The sequence below is a fragment of the Eschrichtius robustus genome, chromosome 3 (assembly GCF_028021215.1).
Source record: "Eschrichtius robustus isolate mEscRob2 chromosome 3, mEscRob2.pri, whole genome shotgun sequence".
NCBI lineage: Eukaryota > Metazoa > Chordata > Mammalia > Artiodactyla > Eschrichtiidae > Eschrichtius > Eschrichtius robustus.
The window spans coordinates 51,070,362-51,090,760 of NC_090826.1; the positions used below are offsets into that span (position 1 = coordinate 51,070,362).

At 38.3% G+C, this 20,399-nt stretch overlaps 1 protein-coding gene across 2 annotated transcripts in view; it reads left to right on the forward strand.

The window, feature by feature from the left end:
* Positions 1 to 6,588: 6,588 nt before the first annotated feature.
* HOOK1 (hook microtubule tethering protein 1) overlaps positions 6,589 to 20,399 on the forward strand; it is a 62,329-nt gene continuing 48,518 nt past the window's right edge. The window contains exons 1-3 of one of the 2 annotated variants that reach the window (XM_068537991.1): positions 6,589 to 6,727; positions 13,412 to 13,497; positions 19,978 to 20,050. In XM_068537991.1, coding sequence (XP_068394092.1) covers positions 6,665 to 6,727; positions 13,412 to 13,497; positions 19,978 to 20,050 — 222 coding nt within the window. In that variant the 5' untranslated portion in view covers positions 6,589 to 6,664. Of the gene's footprint in view, positions 6,728 to 13,411; positions 13,498 to 19,977; positions 20,051 to 20,399 lie in introns of those variants that run through there. The other variant, XM_068537992.1, reaches the window with a different exon arrangement.

Consider the following 20,399-nt stretch of genomic DNA (forward strand, 5'->3'; position numbering starts at 1 on the left):
TTTTAATTTATGTTTGTTTTGTTTTGTTTTGCGGATATCTGGAAAATATTTCCAAATCATATAACACAGTATTTATTTATTTGGTTAAATCAGTTCAAAAATTTTATTAACCATAACTGGACTTCTAGGTATTTCCTACAACTGCTCATATTAACAAACCCATCTCACATCTTTCCTGGCATTTCTGTCTTTGTTTTTACAGCCCAACTTTTTATGGCTAGATAGCTCCCCCCTTCTTCTGTCCTTAAATGATCTGATAAATTTCTTCCTTTTAGCATTTTGGTATCTTAAGATGTATTAAATTCTGTAAAGTTATATTATCTAACATATGGAGAGTGAGGAAGATACATTTCCTCAGGCAAAAATCACTTCCTGTATTTTCAACTGATATATGTGTGGAGGTTTTAGAATACCATGTTTAGCCACAATGGTTTCAAGTATAGTTTTCTCAAGCTATAATAAAATATAAGCAGTATCTCTAGCACAGTGACCCCTGTCATTCTTAGAAATCATGCTCTTATTATTATTTCTGCGAACCTTGTCTCATGAATGTGATTTTATTCACTTTCCATTTATATAATGTAAATTAAAGAACTTCTTATTTTAAAATATTTATTTTCAATACCCTTGAAAACAATAGGAGGTACCTTGGGTAGTTATACTGTAAAGTTAGATTTTGCTTGCTTTTTAGAGACAAACATCTGTGGATTAAGTGATTAGCCACTATGTGTCAGTGTTCAGCTTTTATTTTAAAAATCTGCTTACATGGATTAGAAGGATTTTTGTATAGAGGAAACAGGTCACCAACAGAATGAGGCATATGGAACAGAGTGTAAAATGATGACATGTCTTGTAATTCACTTAAATAAGCTGAGCTAGAAAGTACAGGATTTATATGTCTAAGTGATACTTTAGGTTGGTTACATCATCAGTACATTTTACTAAATGTTTATTTTTGCTACCTGTTGTTTTTATGTTTTTGAAAACATAGCTTTTGAGACCATATACCTTGCTATTACATTTTTTTCTCATCTGAGTTCCTTAGGACAAGATCAAATAATCTGGTCCAATTTTATTTGACTGAGAGCTTTGGAGTGAGTTTAAATACGCTTAGTAAATGAAATAGTTATATTTACTTTCACTCAATAAGTGGCAAACTAATCATTCCTTCCCATCAGTGTAAAATGCAATTGATAATATCACCCTATGTTGTGATTTATCTTTCATAACTTTTGTTTCCCCAGGCACTCCAGTTTTCAATTCTCTAAGGCAGCATTTGTTTAGTGATTTGACACCAAGCCCCTACATGAAACTATAACTGTGGCTACGATCCCTTTCCATTTTGGTGCCTTCTCAATGCAAGAGCCAAGAATACCAGCATGCTTCCTATGTGACTATTTTAACTTTGTGGTTATGATGCTATTGCCCCAGTTAAGGTTACCTGTCCATGCTTTTTCTGAACCATGCTTTACCGTTCTGAGTGATGGTACCCCCACCTCTACCTAAATGACTGTGGGCATTACTGCTGTTCAGATGATACTGTGATGTGATACCCAGATCCCAACATGTGGGAGTGCTGTTGGCAGACAGCCATCAGCCTTTGTGAATTGCCTAGGCTGTCATGCCACCTTTCCACGATAGTCCACATCCAAGGAGTCGTCAACATGGTGGCATAAGGATCAAGCCCCCTTCATCCAAACTCAGACAACTCAGAAGGGTCATTCCAGCTTCAGAGCTCCCCAGGGATTGGTTGGGACTTTCAGTAGGACTGCATCACAGCCTTCCTTCTTTCTCCCTCTGAGCACTTCTGCTTCCTTTCCTTCCCTTCCATGGCTGTTATTCCCCAGAGCACTTCTTAATAAACCTTTTGCATGCTAATCTCCATCTCGGAGTCACTTCTTGCAATTTTTTCTTATAGTATAAATTTAAAATCCCTTGCATTGTAGATGTACATTCATCAGTGACAGAGATGACTTCACCCTTAATTTGAACTTGCACTTGGCTTGAACTTCTTCATTGAAACCCTAGAATAATCTCTTTTTGGGCAACCCAACGGGTTAGTAATAACATCACTTGTAAATACTGAACTAAAATGCATTAAAAAGCAGTATCATTAAGTGATATAAAATCATGTAAGTCTATAAAAGCCCCAGAAGCAAAATTCTCAGTGTCATGTACAGTCTCCAAATGAACATTAGTTTCATAACAGGAGTGAGTTCCTGGCCAGGGTGAAGTATTCCCTTTTATACACAGTGGGAGGTAGTCCACATCCTTGATCCCCTTTCTCCAGTTTCTTTCTCAGTAGTCACCAGGGCTGAAAATACCTGTGGGGATGAAGTTTGTCCTAACCCCATCACCTAAAAGTTCAGATCTACTGAGTGCCCAAGTCAATTCTGTCCAAGATTGTCTCTTTATCAAAGGCTAAAACTCACCCATGGTTAGTGTTTGGGATTGGTCTTGCTTCCCTAAACCCAGTACAGTATTTAACAGAGCTAGGCACTTGCACTGACTGTGATCACAGGCCTGAGAACTAGAAGCTGTTTTTAAATGTCAATTTTTGTCATCATCTCTCTTCCCTACCTAGGGCTTGTAAATCCCCTTTCCCAGGGCCGGGGCATTCTTATTCCAAAATATCTCCCAGATTCTGAAAACTGTTACAGTCTAGAAATGTCTCCTGTTGCATTTAACTGACGGTGGATCTCGATGCTGATCGGATGTTGGATCTTCTGTGTGGGGGAATGCTTCAGGAATGAATGCTTTGCTGACGAGGTCCACTGGATTGTCTGCTGCTGATATGGTGACTCTGCTAGAATGGCTGCTCTTTTTGAATGTCTAGTTCCATGCCTGTCCAGGCCAGGGTTTTCTTCTAGCTGGTGAACACCCTCAGCCATTCAGGGTATCTACATATCAGCAGAGAAAACCTTAGACTTCTCCATTTTTTCACTCCATGGCTTGTGTGTGCAAGACATAGATTTCCTCTTTGCAAGAGAGCCTACTACAATTCTTTTTAAGGTACTTAATCAGGGATTTTCTCCTTTTATCATGTATCCATCCACTTAGAGTCCAATTCAGAGCTTAAAATCTCATCCTGACCTAGTCTTTCTCTTAAAAATTTTTTGGTTTATTTTAAAAAGGTAATATTAGTTCATTTTGGTAAAATAGGAAAATAAAAAAAAATAATCACAGTGAATAACCTCTACAAACATTTTAATATATCTTCTTTAAGTTTTTTTCATGAGTGCAAACACACACCCACACACACACACTTTAAGACATACACACAGTGTAAATAATAGTTAAAATAGATTGAGCAACTATTATGAGCTAGGAATTCTGTTAGGCATTTTATATGCGTTTGGTCTTCACAGCAACGATATGAGAAAATGTGGAGAGAATTGCTGTTTTTGTTTTTGTCTGCAGTCATCCAACTCCCCTACTCCATCCACATGGGGCAACCACCCCATGATTTCAACTTGGGTCTGCAGTCCTGGTGGGGCAGCCAGTCGAGGTCCTTTGTCCTTTTCTGGCAAAAGGTTGGCCACATATCCCTGATAGACCCATCAGATACCCTTCCTGCAACTTGAATCTTGAACAGAATGACTCAGAAAGACTTGCAACCATTTTATCATATTCATCTGGGTGGTGCTCTCCTGAAAAGACTTCTTATAATTTTTGCTACCTAGATCTGATGAGCTGCCCTGGGACCTGCCCTTTCCCATGCAGAGTTCTTCAGATTTTTCTCCGAATCTGTGAGATTTTCTACACTTGCAATAACATTGTTTTCTTTATAGTTACCAGGTTTGATCTCACCCACTTACCACCAAAAAAATCCCTAAGCAATATAGAAATGTGCAGAAATATACAAGTATTATTCGAGTTTACAGATGATAAGATCACTATAGAAATTTTCAAAATTATTGTAAAGTACAAAGAAGGTAAAACTTACCAATTATTCCAAAACCTAGATATTATCATTATTACTATTCACATTTTTGTTTATTATTTCCTTTAGTCTCTCCTCTGTCTCAGTGTGTGTATATACATGCATATATACACACACATGCATACACAGATATGTGTTTATATATATACAGAGAGAGAGAGAGAGAGAAATTCCATACTATATGTACAGATTTGTATCATCACTTTTTAATTTTAATATTATTTTGTAAGCATTTTCCTGAGTAATTAAACTTCTTTCAAAATAATTTAAGAACTACAATATATTTTATTGTATGGATATATCATAATGTAGTTAATCATTCCTCTTTCAGACATTTAATGGCTGTTTCTTTTTTTGCTTTGATAAATAGCACTGCAATCAACAACTTTGTTGGCATCTGATTATTTTCTTTGAATAGATTCTGGAAGTAAAATTGACTTAAAGGCTTTGAACGTTTTAAAGATTCTTGATACCTATTCTCAAAAACTTTTCAGAAAGATTGTGCCAATTTATAATTCCATGGCTAGTGCTTAAAAGTTAGTTTTATTCAATTCTCCAAATATGGATGCTGACTTTTAGAAATGAATGCCAAAAGTTGGAAAATAACAGCCTATATTGTATCAGGCATTTCTTTAATATCTTTTTTTTCCTGGTATAATGTAATGCAAGCTAACTTTATAATTAAAAACTTAGAAAAATATTCTAAAATCCTTGTTCCAGTTGTATATGAAAGTGTACTTTACTCTTTTCAACATTATTTTGTGTTGTTTTATTTCAATGATTCATGTTTGCACTTTTCTAACTTTTCATATTTGTTTGCAATATTTGTATTTCTTCTTCTCTGAATTCACAATCATGTCCTTCACATATTTTCCCATTAGATCTAGTATCATGAGGACAACTGGGCATCCTTCCCGAAGGATCTATTCTCTGCTTGTATAGAGCCCAGAAGGATAACTCAGTTGCCCCTCAGTTACTCTTCTTAAATACTTCAAGTAGTTTAATCAGCTGTGGCTCTTAGTAGTAAGTGTTCTCATACACGTCTAAGCATATATGATTGCAGTAACTCATATTTGCAAAGGAGTTTTTAATTCATAAAAAATCTTCCACATCCGTTATCATTTTTGCCTCTGTGAGGTATGCAGGGCAGGTTAGCGTCATTAGCATTGTTTCAGGAATGTGGTGGTTGGGTTGCAGAGGAGAAAGCTGTCATCATTGCCAGTGAGGAGTAAAGACTCAGACAAAGTCTTCAATTCTTAGATCTTTTACTTTTCATTGTCATATTACTAATGTTGCTAGTGTCCAGAAGTATAAAATACTCCACACAGGGTAAGAAAGTTCTGGAATAATGTTAAGGGACTCAATAGCAAATGCATGTACTGTTATTTTTAGAATGAGACTGATTTATATTGGGGGCCTTTTAATTGCAGTCATCCATCGGTTTTAAACTTTCAATGTCTAAGTATAAAGATGCAGTAATATAAAGGATCCAGCTGCATTTTTACACAGAGCATGAATTGATGAGTTTATGAATGAGTGAAGTGATGGAAATCAACAGCAAGACTAACAATATGCCAGCCCATTTCAATAGCCTAAGCTATACATCAGTACCTTGGAGAGTTTCCAATTTTACACCTCCCCCTCCCCCATGAACATTCTCAGAAAAGACAAGTTTTCAACCGTTAAAGAAAAATAAGAAGCATTGTACATTGATATCTTCCATGTTTTTTGAAAACTAAAAGATCATTTCATTTTCCTACCTTTTGCCTCATTTAAAATAAAATTGCCCATGGTTTGTGATCTCGTGAGAGCTTATTTGATTTAAGCAGCTTTATAGTATTTTTCCCCCATAGGAAACACATTTCTTTGCCTTATCTGCAAATTAAAATATCCTTTCCTAATGAGAGCCTAGAAGAAAATCAACTCTCCCTATCTGGAGTGGTTTTTATTCACGGGTAGGATCTATTTCTGCAGACGTTGTGGAAGCAGAGTGTGGGTCTCCATAGCTGTAGCCAGGAGCTGCCCTACCGGCGAGGAAGGAGGCGGGAAGATGCCCGAGACGGCCCTGTGTACTCTTAGGCCCCCGCGGCCGTTTCTGCCCTTGGGGCTGCGCCTCGGCAACCCCCCATCGCGCACGCGCACTCGCTGCCCACCCCCCCCCCCCACAGCTGCACCTGCCAGGTCATAAACCCCTTCCCACCCTCTCGCTTGCTCTCCAGGAGGAACTGTCTTGTCTCACGTTGATTGGTCGAAGCCCAAGAGGGCGCCTCCAATCAGCAATCCCTCCTGCTCAACCTATTCCCGCTCTTCCCGCCCCCTCCCCGCCCCACCCGTCCCCCTCCGGCACCTATCTTCTTTGTGACTGGTGCGCGCCCAGGTCACTCATTGCGGCGGGGAGAGGTGTGCCGGAGTGGGAAGGACGGGTGGGAGGACGGCGGGGAGAAAAAGGGAGGGGAGGGGGCGGGGCTCAGGTGCTGAGCGGCGCGGCCAGGGCCAGACAGGGGAGGGGGCGAACTGCGGGGCGGGTCAGGGGCAGCGGCGAGGAGGGGGTTACGCCGGCGACGTCGGCAGCGCGAGGCTTCGCGCGTGAGCGGCGCGGGCGCTGGGCCTGGCTACCGAGCTTTCCTGGCGGGCGAGCAGGTTCTCGACGCCGGCGCCTGGCGGAGCGCGGGGAGGAGGGAGGTTTTGGTGTCAGCGGTGTAGTTGACGGCTGTCCCAGCCATGGAAGAGACGCAGCCGCTTCCGCAGTCTGAGCTGCCACTGTGCGACAGCCTCATCATCTGGGTGAGTACGAGGGGGCGAGGGGGGCCGGGGGACCGCGCAGAGGTCCTGGGGGGGGGGTGCCTGGTCACTGGCACCTCTCAGGTGAGCCTGCGGAGCAGCGGGGACCACCTGCGCCGTAGCGGGGCCACCTGCGCCCCGGACTCCGCTTACTGCCCTCCGCGCCTCCAGTCGCCCTTGACCGCGAGAGTGCCACCTACGGGTCGCGGGGCAGGTGTGCGTCCATGAGTGAGTGTGCGTGTGTTTATGTCTTTGAGGGCGGGGGGAGGGTAAAGGGAGCTCTGGGGGGCGGGACGGAGGAGGATCATCTTACCGCCCTGATCGTCCTCCTAACAGCTGTGGCGGGAGCCAAGCGCCCATCCCTTTACTCCCCGCTCTCCCATTTTCTGCCCCTGCCCTGCGCCCAAGCCCTAGACTTTCTGGGCCACCGACACCCTTGCCTTCCGTCTGATGAACTGCCTTCCCATAGTGACCTTTGTGCCACTTGGGAGTGAAGATCCCCTCTGAAACCTCCCACCCACTGCAACCACCTTCCTCTACTTGGACGCAGGTGACCAAGAGGTGGTTTTTAGTTCGTGGATCAGTGCTTCTCCCTGACCCCAGGACATCCATTTTTGTAGAAGCCGCTTAGAAGAGATGTTTCCACGTATTTCCTGCGTGGATCAGAAGATATGTTAAGGGTGGGGGCTCGTATTCCCTTTTTCTCACTGGTTCCCCTCCCCTTCCAATGGTCAAGCATTTTCCTTAAAGAAAAGAACTTGGCATTTTCGTTTGCACTTTATCCGCGTTTAGTATTTCTGTTAATTTGTTGGGTTTGGACATGCAGGATCTGTCCCCACTATTCCCGCCAGCAAAACAATGTCTCTGTCACCTTTTGGAGGTGTTCAGCGATCAGAGAGAGCTGACGTTCAGGTGTGGCTTCTAACCCACATTGGGCAAGGTTGATGCTCGATGGTCCAAAAGGTGCTGTCAATGATGCTCATCCCTAAACCAGGTGTTTAGTTTTGTGTAGGGGACTGTGTGCAGAATGGAATGTAAACAGACTGGATTAGGAGGCGGTAATTGGTTGATGAGATTCCCCGTCTATCTCTCAATGCATGTAATTCAAAAGAATGAGAAATTAGGGAAGGTTTCTGACAATGTGTGAAGTATATTGGAAATAACCATAATGTAAAGCAACCTTTTACACTTTGGAGGTAAATAGCTTTTGCTTTAAGTAGAATGCAAGCATCTGGAGTTTCTGAGTTAAAAGCAATTAGCTAAGTGTTCATCTGTATTTTCACTTAAAAGAAGTATTGGGATTTAGATGCCATGTTTAAGGCTGTCATGGAACAAGGCAACATTACTTCTAATGATGTGTTTTATTAAACAAGTGACTAATTAAAGGGTGTATCCTAATCTGTTGCATTGTTGCTCTAAACATCTGACTTACCTAGTAAACTTAGTCTTTATGATGTCATTGACTTATGTGAGAGTTGGTGGTGAAGTATAGGATTTTCTTGAATTGTATTTCAAAATTTAAAATATTTTGTGACTGTATCCATTGTTTTAATCAGTATTAATAAATAGTGAAGTTCCTACTTTGTATAAGACACTGAGGAAGAAAGATATCAAGAATAATCAAAGAATTTTCAATTTTAATTGATGTGGCAGGCAGAGCTGTGTATTTTTTATAATGGAAGGCAAAATTCCTTAAAAACTGTAAAAATATTATTTATTTATATTTAATTTTATTTTTCTGGCTGCGCCATGTGGCATGTTGAATCTTAGTTCCCCCGCACAAGGGATCGAACCCGTGCCCCCTGCATTGGGAGCACAGTCTTAAGCACTGGACCGCCAGGGAAGTCCCATGTAAAAATATTATTTATAACATAAGGAAAGATAAGGAATCATAGATGACAGAGTATTATTGGTTGTTTGCTTCTCCAGTTCTCTCTCAGGCTGCTGAAACACTATGGAGAAAATGGAATTAGCGTGCAGACTGTTGCCGCTCAAATGCTGCTACAGCCAAATCCGCCTGTTCCCATACACTACCCAGCTTTACGATTAAGAGTTACCACACAGTTCCTCTCTTACTTCTCTTTGCAAACCTTTATCAGTACCCTGTTTGAGCCCCAAACCTTCTCCCCATCAGGAAAATGACCTCCTCCTTATCTTTGGCTCTGGCTCTAGATCCACCTCTTTTCACCTCTTCTAAAACTTCGCTCTGTCATTAATCCCCTTTCGGTATTTATTTTTTCCTTTCCATTAGCTCTTTCCTCTCTACATGAAAACTTGCTCTAATCTTCCCTGTCTTAAAAAGAAAAACAAAGAGCCATCACTCCCTATTAAAGCTACGCTGTATTCCCCCCTTTCTTCACAGTCATATTTCTTGCATTTTTAAGTACTCAGCCTTTACACTTTTTGAGCTTTTATTTACTCCTTAGCCCATTGCACTTGAGCTCTTTTCTCTAAGGCCTTCACGTACTGGGATTGGCAAACTGGCAACTATTATATTATCCTTATCTTAATTGATGGCTCCTTTGTGAAATTATCTTCTGCCTTAGTTTCTTAGGTTCCTGCCTCTAGGCTTTTCTTTACCTCTCTGGATGATTCCCAGTGAACTTTGCTGTTCGTCAGCTACTGCATAGTTGGTCTTACCTCACCTCCCCAACTTTCTGCAAACTGGCGTCATGCCACACTCCTCCGTGCCCACCACGCTGTGTTGACTTTCTGTTTCTTGAAGTTAAGCTCTTTTTTTTTTTTTTTTTTTTTTTTAATGCATCAGGGCTTTTTAACTTCTCTTCCGTCTTCCTAAAATATCCTCCTTCTAGTTCTTCCAGTGGCTGGCTGGCTTCTCACCATTCAGTTCTTGGGTCTCTTGTCATCTTTCAGAGACAGTGAGTGACAGTGAGTGACCTACCTGTCCCCTACTCCTATCCCATTGTAACCCGTTAACCCCTTTTTGTTGTGTCTGTAACACTTAACATTTTCTGAAGTCATCTCGTTTGCACTTTGGGGTCAGAGCTCTCGTCTGACCTGTTTTCTGCTTTATCCCCAGGAACAAAAACTGACTAGGATCTGCAGTACAACATTGAATCAAAGTGATGATAGTAAATATCCTTGTCTTGGTCCTGACATCAGAGACTAGTATTTCACCATTGATTATTCACCACTAAGTATATAGGTTTTTGTAGATACCTAGGATAAATTTTTAACTGTTTCATAGAGGATTGATGAATTTCAACAAGTAGAAATCAGGAGGAATGAGTTTTCCAGACACAGGGAAGAACTCCTAGCAGTAATGTAATAGTCTTCTTTGAGGATAAATTGGAAGAAGGTAATGGAAGACACCTTTGTCATGATATCCGTGGACTCTTAATGAATGTGCTCCCTGCCAAGCTAAGTAATGTTACGTGTTGAGGGGAAGGTGTAGGAGATATAAGATTAAAAAAACATTATGATGGAGGTGAGAAGACAGCTGGTAGTAAACTGTGTTCTTTCAGTACTGGACATTGTTCTTGGACAATAGAACCATCCTTAACAGAGAAGTCATCAAGAAAAGTTGGTTAGGTGAAGAGATGCCTGTTTTGGCAGTTCTTTAAAAGTTATATTTTATGATTTGGAGCTCACCTTAAAATAATTAGTTCTTAGAAATGTTATACTGCTACTTAGCAAAAAATTCAGGGCTGAAGGATAAATTTGGGCATCATTTACATGGTAGAGAGAGTTTGAAGTACGTGTGTGAAGATAAATTTAATTCTGCCTCTTGGCTCTGTGACATTTGAAAATTTTAAATCTTTGGACTTTAATTTCTTCAATAAAATTAGAGTGCTGGACCAGGCTTTTCTTAATGGTTTACTCGGTTCTTTCATTCTTTGACTTCAACATGCTGGTGAAGGAAAAACTAATACCGAATGTATGCCCAAATTACAAAAAAAAAAAAAAAAAAAGGCCGAATCATTTTTATGAAGATCTTAAAACTCAGAGCAGTGATTCTCTTTCTGAAATGAGCAGCTGAAGGAAGAGAATGTGAGAATAATTTGAGAATAGAGTTGACCCAGAGTTGAGTTTTTGTTGGGTATCAGTGGTGAAAACCCCTTTTCTTCCTTGATTTCTTTGACGTTTGTATTGAAGCAGTTCAGGAACAGCATTTCCACATTTCTGATTGTTTGCTTTATTTAAAAATAAAGAAGAAAGTAAGATGCTATTTGCCAGAGCGCTGTGTTTAGTGATGGAAGCCCTGTTTGTCCTTTTTGGGTCACTCACCGAAAGACTTTTTCTTCTTCACCTCTATGAAGAGTAGTCTGAAAGGGTACATTTTCTTTTGTCCCACTGCTTTGGCTTCACTCCCATCACTGAGCTTTATAATTTATTCACACTTCTTGGTTATAAAGTCTTTCAATTTAGCCAAATGAAGTGACGTTCTCTGTTACCTAATTTATTTTGCAACTAGTTTAAGAGCTTCCAAGAAATACTTTTCCTGGCAGTAAAAAGAAGAAATTGATCTTAATCTGGGTGTGGTGGGCCATGAGGCACTCAGTGTATTTACTCCTTTTACATATTTCTTTACTATTTTGCCTAATATTCTGTGTCTCATGAAGTTGTCTTTTTTAAAATCACTAATCATACCCATTTTGTAGAAACTTAATGATGTAATGTGTAAGTAGGAAGGGTTGAGAAGTGGGAACCACATTTTACCTGAATGTATATGATTATCTTCCTTTTAAAGATGCCCTAAACCCTGGGGTTTTTCTTCCTTGTACATCCACCCAACTGCAAAATCCTTCTTATTTTATATTTTAAATATTCCATGAATTCATGCCGTCCTGTTAGTCAGCATTACCCTAACTAATCTTAGCATTCCATGTTGTCAGAAAGACCATTGCAGGAGCCTTCTAACTGAGCAAGCATAAAGCTACTCTCTCCCATTCTCTGTGTCACTCTTGCTGCTATCCAAAACATACTAAAGATGTCTCTTCCTTGTTACTCTTTAGTGATTCTTCATCACCCAGAACAGTGGTTCTAAAAAACTGATGTGCATAAGAATCACTTGGGGATTTTCTGATTTAATTTGTCTGGAGATTCTGATACATATTGTTCTTAGACGCCACACTTTGAGAAACCCTGACTCATAGCTAATGTGCTAACTAACAGCTGTTGAGTTTGTACCACGTGCCAGGCACTGATCTAAGTACACTGTGTTTGCTAATTTATTTAATTCTCACAACCAACTTGTGAGGTAGAAACTATTCTACTGTTTCCCCATGATATAGATAATACCGTTAAGGATGATTCCAAGTTTCTTGCCATGACTCTGAGTTCTGACCCATGCCTGTTTTTTACCCTCTTGGTTGTCTCCCTTAACACTGAACAAGCAGAGAAATCCAGCAATACTGAACTGCATGTTACCTAAAAATACCATGTCTTTTCTTGTACTTGTGCTTTTACCATGTTGCTATTTCCTGAAGTTTCCTTCCCCTGGCCCTTTCTTTACTCAAGATCATCCATTGGAATCATCTCTAAGAAGTCTTTAATAAATACAAGCCCTAATTAGGTTAGTTAACTCTTGTATATTTCAGAACATTTTGTGCATACTGCAGTCATGAGACTAGAAGTGACATCTTCTGCAAATGATTTGTGTCTTTTTCTCCTCTCCTTAACTCTGGATTGAAGGTACTTGAGAGTGGAAACCTGGTGTTTTTCCCTTGTAACTCCTTCCTATACTACAGTGCCCTACGTAGAGTAGAAGCTCAGTAAAGTATCTGTATCTTTGTGCTTTGAAAGTAACTGTGGCTAGATATATGTAGTTTGTGTCATTCTTCCATTTTGTATTAGGATAATGGAGACAGATTTGTAGAATCTCAAAATACAACAACCACTAAAGGTGTATTATGGTGGTAAACTAAGGAATTATAATTGAATAGTAAAGGAGATGAATATGTGTGGGAATAGAGAATCATAGTATATTTAATTTAAGATATTTATGGATTGAGATTAGATTTCTAGAAAGTATATAATCCATTGAGCTCTGTTGTAATTTGCTTTTAAAAAATTCCTCTATCTTGTATTTGCTTATTAGGAAGAGTTGCCACTGTTTCACTTCTATTTTTAAAATGTACATGAATGTTTAACACACAGAGATTTGAAAAGTTAGTAGCATCTAAAGCCAAACTAGATAGATAACAACTTGACGTGATGGGTGGGCCCTGGACTGTTCATGCTCTAAGGGTAACTGTTGGTAACAGGCAGAAGTCCTGCCTTATTTAGAGCTTATTGATTAACTAGGTAGTTTTAGACTTGGCATTTCTAGCTTTTGTTTTCCTACCAAATGATATGAGTGAAATTTTAACTTGCAGATGTTAGGTTATCTTAAAGTTCTTTTCCTGATGTTATTCTCCTAAAAATTGACAAAACACAGACTATTATTACTATCTTAAGAGTTCGACACGTGTTTTTCAGAAATTCTGAAGTACTTCGTACATGACATCAATATGTTTGACTATTTTAGGTATGATAATGATTTTATGAAATGTTAAGTATTCTTATAAAAATATAACAGTCATAGAAACGTATTAGTATAATTTCATTTGTTTGGCAGGGTCTGAATTTAAACAAAACAGTTTTCTCTCTAGTGTTCATTCGTATATATAAATTGAGGGGGGAGGGGAGTAAAGCAGTTAAGTAACTTGCTTTATGTCATTTTAGCTGCAGACATTCAATACTGCTGCACCTTGTCAGGATGTGAAACAGCTGACTAACGGAGTTGCCATGGCACAAGTTCTTCATCAAATGTAAGTAGTGTTCCACACTCTTCCTGAAATAATTGTAAACCCAATTTCAAGGGAGAAAATTTAGACTTGTATTCTAAAGGTTATTGAAACTTTATCCTTTCCAGTGATGACAGGCATATGTTGCCAAGGCATTCTTGCATGTAAGGAACAAAAAATGTTACCACCTGATTATTTCTTGCTTGTTCATAGAGATACATCTTAATTAAATGAGCAATCAGGATTCTTATCTATTCAAGAGATGTTAATTTTAAACTTGTTCTGGTCATGTTCACAAGTTATAGTTACTGAGAAAGAAACAGGTTAAATGAGTGATATAATTTCTTATACTGTAATGTTTCCTTCAGTTACACTGTTGTCATCTTAAGATATCAATACATGGAGATTATTATTTTTGAGTTAATTGATGCATGAAATACTGGATTTGGAAAAAATATTAAATTTAAAATCTATATTGAATTAATAATCATAATTGTATGAATCCACCAATAATGAAATGTTGTGTAAATGACATTTTAAGTCACAAATGCCTGGTACCTTAACCAGTAAAGTGATTCTGTTTGGGTTGGACCCCTTTTATATAATTATACAATATCAAAAGTTCCTAAATCCATTACTTCATAATTTTTGCCAAACATTGTATAAGGATTAGGGTTGTAATATCTACAATATGAGTTGTACTCTTAATAGGACAAACAGGGCCAATTCTGTAGTCATAATTTTTTTTAATTAATTAATTAATTTATTATTATTTTTTGGCTGTGTTGGGTCTTTGTTGCTGTGCACGGGCTTTCTCTAGTTGCGGCAAGCGGGGGCTACTCTTCGTTGCCGTGTGCGGGCTTCTCATTGTCGTGGCTTCTCTTGTTGCAGAGCACGGGCTCTAGGCACGCGGGCTTCAGTAGTTGTGGCACATGGGCTCAGTAGTTGTGGCGCACGGGCCTAGTTGCTCCGTGGCACGTGGGATCTTCCCCGGCCAGGGCTCGAACCCGTGTCCCCTGCATTGGCAGGTGGATTCTTAACCACTGTGCCACCTGGGAAGCCCTGTGGTCATAATTGATTAATTAATAGTCATACTGATTTTGTATTAGCTTACTTTCATGGTAATATATCTTCAGTGAGACCAGACTCCTATTTCTGCTACATGGTTTTATATATCAGAAATTATTTATTTAATTATTGCCATCATTTTGTAAAGGCTTTTTATGATTGACATTGAAAAACACTGTAGATGGATTAGAAAAAATTCTTTACCACTCTTAGAAAAACACTGTAGATGGATTAGAAAAAATTCTTTACCACTCTTAGAAAAACAACTTCAAACAATATCATAATCTTAGTTACTTGGACTCTTCAAGATGATCTAATTTGAACAGACAGATTTTATGGTTAACTCAAGATTAACACTTTAAAAGATAAATTTAGCATGTTAACATTTTTTTTGGCAGTCATTCTAAAATATGCCTTACTCCCCTGCTTTCTTAAAAATGTTTCTTAATTATTTATTTATACCCTAATTGGTTTCAAAGTGATTTAATTGGTCAGAACTAAGAATTCTGAATATGGTCCTTTCTTGATGATTTGGGAAAGTCATCATTGTTTTTTGTCGTTAGAATGTACGACCTGGCCTTTTCTCATTCTTGTGGGTGTTGGTGTAGATGCAGCTACGTTGTTTTGGTATAGGTGTAAGGCCGGTGAGCATTCACTCACTTCAACAGTGCCATCCAAAGATGTCATTTATTTGTATTGAAGTGGCTTTGATAGCTTTACACCACAACACAGTAGATGAGAGCTGTTTTTACTGTTATATGGTGATACATATGGCTCTCTGACCTCCTGTATGCTAGCACTGTACCTGATGTTTAGAGTAGGGTCAGGTCAGTTTTAGTTAAACTGTATCCTTTATCACCAGCTCATTCTTACATAATGTGTTGGATTCTGTTGTTACTGCGGATCCTCTGTCTCTCTGATTTTTCTTTTTTTATTCTCTCTTTTGTCTCTTACTGTCTTCTCATAGCTTCTCTGCAGGAATAATAAAATAGCCAACCAATCAGAAAGCTCTCATTCTTCATAAAACAAATGACAGTGACCTAAAATTGGGCCTAAACCTCTTTTTTGTTTCATTTGTCTGTTTTTGCATGTACTTAGATGTCTACACCTCCTTATCGTATAAGAGCCAATTTAAATTTATTTTTCTTTTTGAACCCCCTTCCTCTTCTGTAAGCTTTTCAGAAGTCTGGATCCAGACAGTGAAACTTATAGCATACATTTTCCCCTAGTTGGGTCAGTGTATAATATTCCTGCTAAAAAAAGCAAATTTTACCTTATTTCTTTGAACACTTCAAAGCACTTTATATATGTTCCAATTTATTATGTATTACGTTGATGGCTGTTGTGACTCACATCAAAGTTGTTACTGAAAATGAGAAGGAAAAGTTTGCTTTTTAAGGAAGTAGCAAAATCTGATGAATAATTCTTTCATTAGTTACCTGAGGCAGGTATGCTTCTAAATAATAAAATCTTAAAAATCAATTCCCAAAGTATATGACTTACACATGGTGAGCCATGGAATTGTTGCTAGGATTCTACAGTTCTTTAATTGTTATCTTAAGTCTTGATACATAATATGTATCTCTTTTTTAAATGCAGAAACTGTTGTTATTTTAAAGACACATGGGGGAAAAATTATAACTACAACTGTATTCATTTCCCATGGTTTCCATAACAAAGTGCCACAGATTAGGTGGCTTAAAACAACAAAAATTTGTTATTTAAGAGCTCAGGAGGTTAGAAGTCCTATATCAAGGTATTGGCTGGACCATGCTCCCTTCCAAACCTCTAGGTCAGGGTCCTGCCTTGATGCTTCTAGTCTCTGGTAGCCCCAGGCATCCCTTAGTTTGAGGCATCATAACTCCAGTCTTTGTTTCCATCTTCACACGGCTGTCTTCCCTCTGTGTCTCTTCTCCTCTTCTTAGAAGGACACCAGTCATAATGGATTAGGGTCCACCCTAATTTAGTGTGACCTCATCTTAACTTGATGACATCTGCAAAGACCCTATTTCCAAATAAGGTTATATTCACAGGTAGCGGGGTTTAAGCCTTGAACATTTCATTTTTGGAGACATAGTTCAACCCATAACAGCTATAAATAGTGCATGCTACTTTTTAGCTTTGTCACTTTAAGCACCAGAGAATTTCTCTGTTTTGTTCTATTGTCTTTGACTAGACGTTTTTACAAGAGGGAGAAGAATGAGACAGAATGTAGAATATCCAGAGACCTCAAGTATCATGTACTTACTTGTTCCTTCATTCATTCAACAGATATTTGAGCATTTAAAATAATAAATCATGAAAGCCAACATATGAGTATTTACTAAATGTAAGACATTGTTCTATACCCTGTACATATGGTATTCCATTTAATTTTTATTACTGTTTTGTGAGGTAGGCATTATTTTTATCCTCAGTTTATAGGTGAGGAAGCAGAGGTTTACAAAGGTGAAATGACTTCAGTAAGTCAAATAATGAGTAAAATAGCAAAGCCCAGATTTTTATCACTTTGGCCTGACTGAAGCCAGTGCCCTCAGTCAACTGTAATCATTTCAGCCTAGTATCTTGAACCCCTCCTGATAGATTTTTACTTTGGAGTCTTAATAAATGAGAGGCCAGATGTGCATGTCCAAAGTACAGATCACAATTTGATGTGTTAAGCGCACAAGGCCTTTTGATTATTTAAGAAGAATGGTGTCAGGGTGTCCACTGAAGCAACACAGCTATGTTGTGTCTAGTAACCAGTAGGTATTAATTACTACCTATATTTAGTTGGTAGAATTGTGAAGACAGATACCATGGGTGGAGTTAAAAAATAATCCTGTAGTGTTTCTTACTTAGTTTTATTAGAAAACAGTTGGACCACATTTCACTTCCTTAGTCTTGTGTTCCCTTCTTATTTGGTGTCTCTTAAGTTTCATTGAAGTTCTGGGAAATACTAGAAAAAAGGAGCTAATTGTTGGGGCCAAGAGTCTAGTTAAAGCATGTAGATGTGGCAGTGCAAAAAAGTAAAAGAAGGATATGTCCTGAATGTTCTGAGATTGGATATAAAGTTTTAATAGTGGGAAAGATTGGCTGCAATTATAATTGTTTGAGAAGGATGGATTTGTTTATAAGAGAACAAGAGTTAGATTTCTATGGAGAAGTTAGAAAGTATTTCTCAGTTAGGGTATTATGGACTGAATGTTTGTGTCCCTTTAAAATTTGTATGTTGAAGCCCAAACCCCCAGTTTAACTATATTGGAGATGGGGTCCATACAGAAGTAATTAAAGTTAAATGAGGTCATAAAAGTGGGGAGACATGATCCAATAGGATTGAACTCCTTATAAGAAGAGAGTTCAGAGAGCTCACTCTCTGTCTATAAACATACAAAAAAGAGGTCATGTGAGCACACAGCAAGATGGTAGCAACTAGAGATCTCAGAATGAAACCTACCTCGATAGCATCTTGATTTTGGACTTCCAGCCTCCAGAACTGTGAGGAATAAATTTCTGTTGTTTAAGTCATCTAGTGTGTGGTATTTTGCTGTAGCAGCCTGAGCACACTCTAAGACATAGGGCTAAAGCTGATTTGAGATGGGAAGGAAGACAAGTAGGAATGCAAGACAAAAGGAGGAAACACTAGAAGAGGTTATCTCTAGATCCATTTTCTAAAGGTAATTACAATGGAATTATAGAATTATAGAATCATATATGAAGATTTTTTTTAGGGTCAGAAGACAAGTGTAGTAGGTAGTCAGGGTTCTCCAAAGAAATAGAACCAATAAGATATGTATATATACACATGTGTATATGTACACACACACACACACACAGGATGAGAGAGAAATTTAAGAATTGGCTCATGTGATAGTGCAGGCTGGCAACTCCAAAACCCACAGAGTAGGTAGACCAGCAGGCTGGAGATCTAGGGAGGAGTTGATGTTGCAGCTATAGTCGACAGGCAGTCTACTGGCAGAATTTACTCTTTCTCAGGGGAGGTCAGTCATTTTCTTAAGGCCTTCAGCTGATTGGACGAGGCCCACCCACATTATGGAGGGTAATTATCTTTACTCAGAGTCTACTGATTTACATGTTAATCTCATCTAAAATACATCTTCACTACAACATCCAAGCATGTTTGACCAAATATATGGGTACTGGGGCCCTGCCGAATTGACACATAAAATTAACCATTGCAACTGGCATACCTCTTCAACTTAAACTGATGTCAAAAGAAAGTAAATTTACTTTGAGAGTTTTGACTCATTAACTAAAAAAAATCAGTCTTTTCAGGTAAATACCTGGTTAGAAATATACCATTTATACACTTAGCCAAGTTATTTTGGTAATTATAGCCTTAGCATCTGAGAAAAGTCAAAAATAATTAACATTAATTTGCTCAAAAGAAAATGGTTACAAATTCCAAAGAATGAATTGAAAATGGTGAAGCCATTTCTGGTTACTGTAGTCAGAAGTGACATCTTCTGTTTTAGCACATCTGAGGCAGAATGATTTCTGAAAAGCTAGGCACTGTTTTCAGCTTTGCATCTTTAAATTCAGGATACCGCCTTGGAAATAACCCCTTTAATTTCTTCCTTCACTTTAGTTGGCTTATCTGTAAAGTAAAAATTTAGGTAAGACCTGTAAGACCTCTTCTAGCACTAATATTCTGTGATTTCTTGGTGTTCGATTACTCCTTAAAGCATTTATCACATTCTCCTTTGAGTGTAGTTATTTGTGCTCTTTACTTTCTCCCTTTAATAGCTATTTCTGTAAGAGTCAGGATAATAAATTATTCATCTTCATTTTACTCTTACTCAGAGGAAGCATCCAAGTATTTGTTTAGAATATAATCTGTTATTGTAGTTGACTATTTATAATCAGGTGTTATTCTTCAAGGCCTTATTAAATACATAAAAATTTGATATAGCAAGTCTTTGTCTTGGCCATCAATGTCAGTATCGGACTTAATACTAAACTTTGCCATGTACTGGTGTCACTTGGGGCAAATTATTGTCTTATTCTCAGTTCACTGAGGAGTAAGATTGGGGATAATGGATGCTTTGCCAAGTTACTATGATATTTAAATGAAGTAATATGAAAAAACATCAAGCACAGTGCTTGATACATAGTAGACATGTTAAAATGTTTTCCTTTTTTTTCCCTTTAGGATTGGGATTTTTACATCTACCTACCAGGGTGCCTAGTATGAGATATTTAGTAAATGTTTGTTAAATTGAAGATGTTAATGACTTAATTAATTTACTATGAGAGATTCCAAAAGAAACCCTTAGGAATAACAAAAAGTTCAGTGGGTTCATTTTAAATAATATTTACTATTCTTATTAAAGACAGGCTTTAAGATGGAAAATAACTTTGAATCTGTTGATTAAATTTGGTATTTTTCATGTAATAAAAACATTTTAATGTTCAGCATTTGTATTCTTGTTGTAGTGATGTAGCTTGGTTCAATGAATCTTGGTTAAGCCGAATTAAAGAGGATATCGGTGACAACTGGCGAATAAAGGTATGTAGAATGAATGCTAGAAGTACTTGATCCAAACAGTGGTCTGAAATTAGCACTAATCTCAACTAAATCTTATTTTTTAAATTAACTGAAGGGTACATTTTATTGTGTATAGTTTGAGTTTTGACACTTGTGTATGTTCTTATACCATCATAATTAGATATAGAACGTTTCCATTAAGCAAAAACATGCACGTATGCCCCTTTCCAGTTAATCCTCACTCTTGACTTGGCCCTGGGTGGCCACAGGTCTGCTTTCAGTCAGTATAGGTTTAATTTCTGGAGTTCCGTATAAATGGAATCAGATATTATGAACTCTTTGGTATTCTTTTACTCGTGTATTGTTTTTG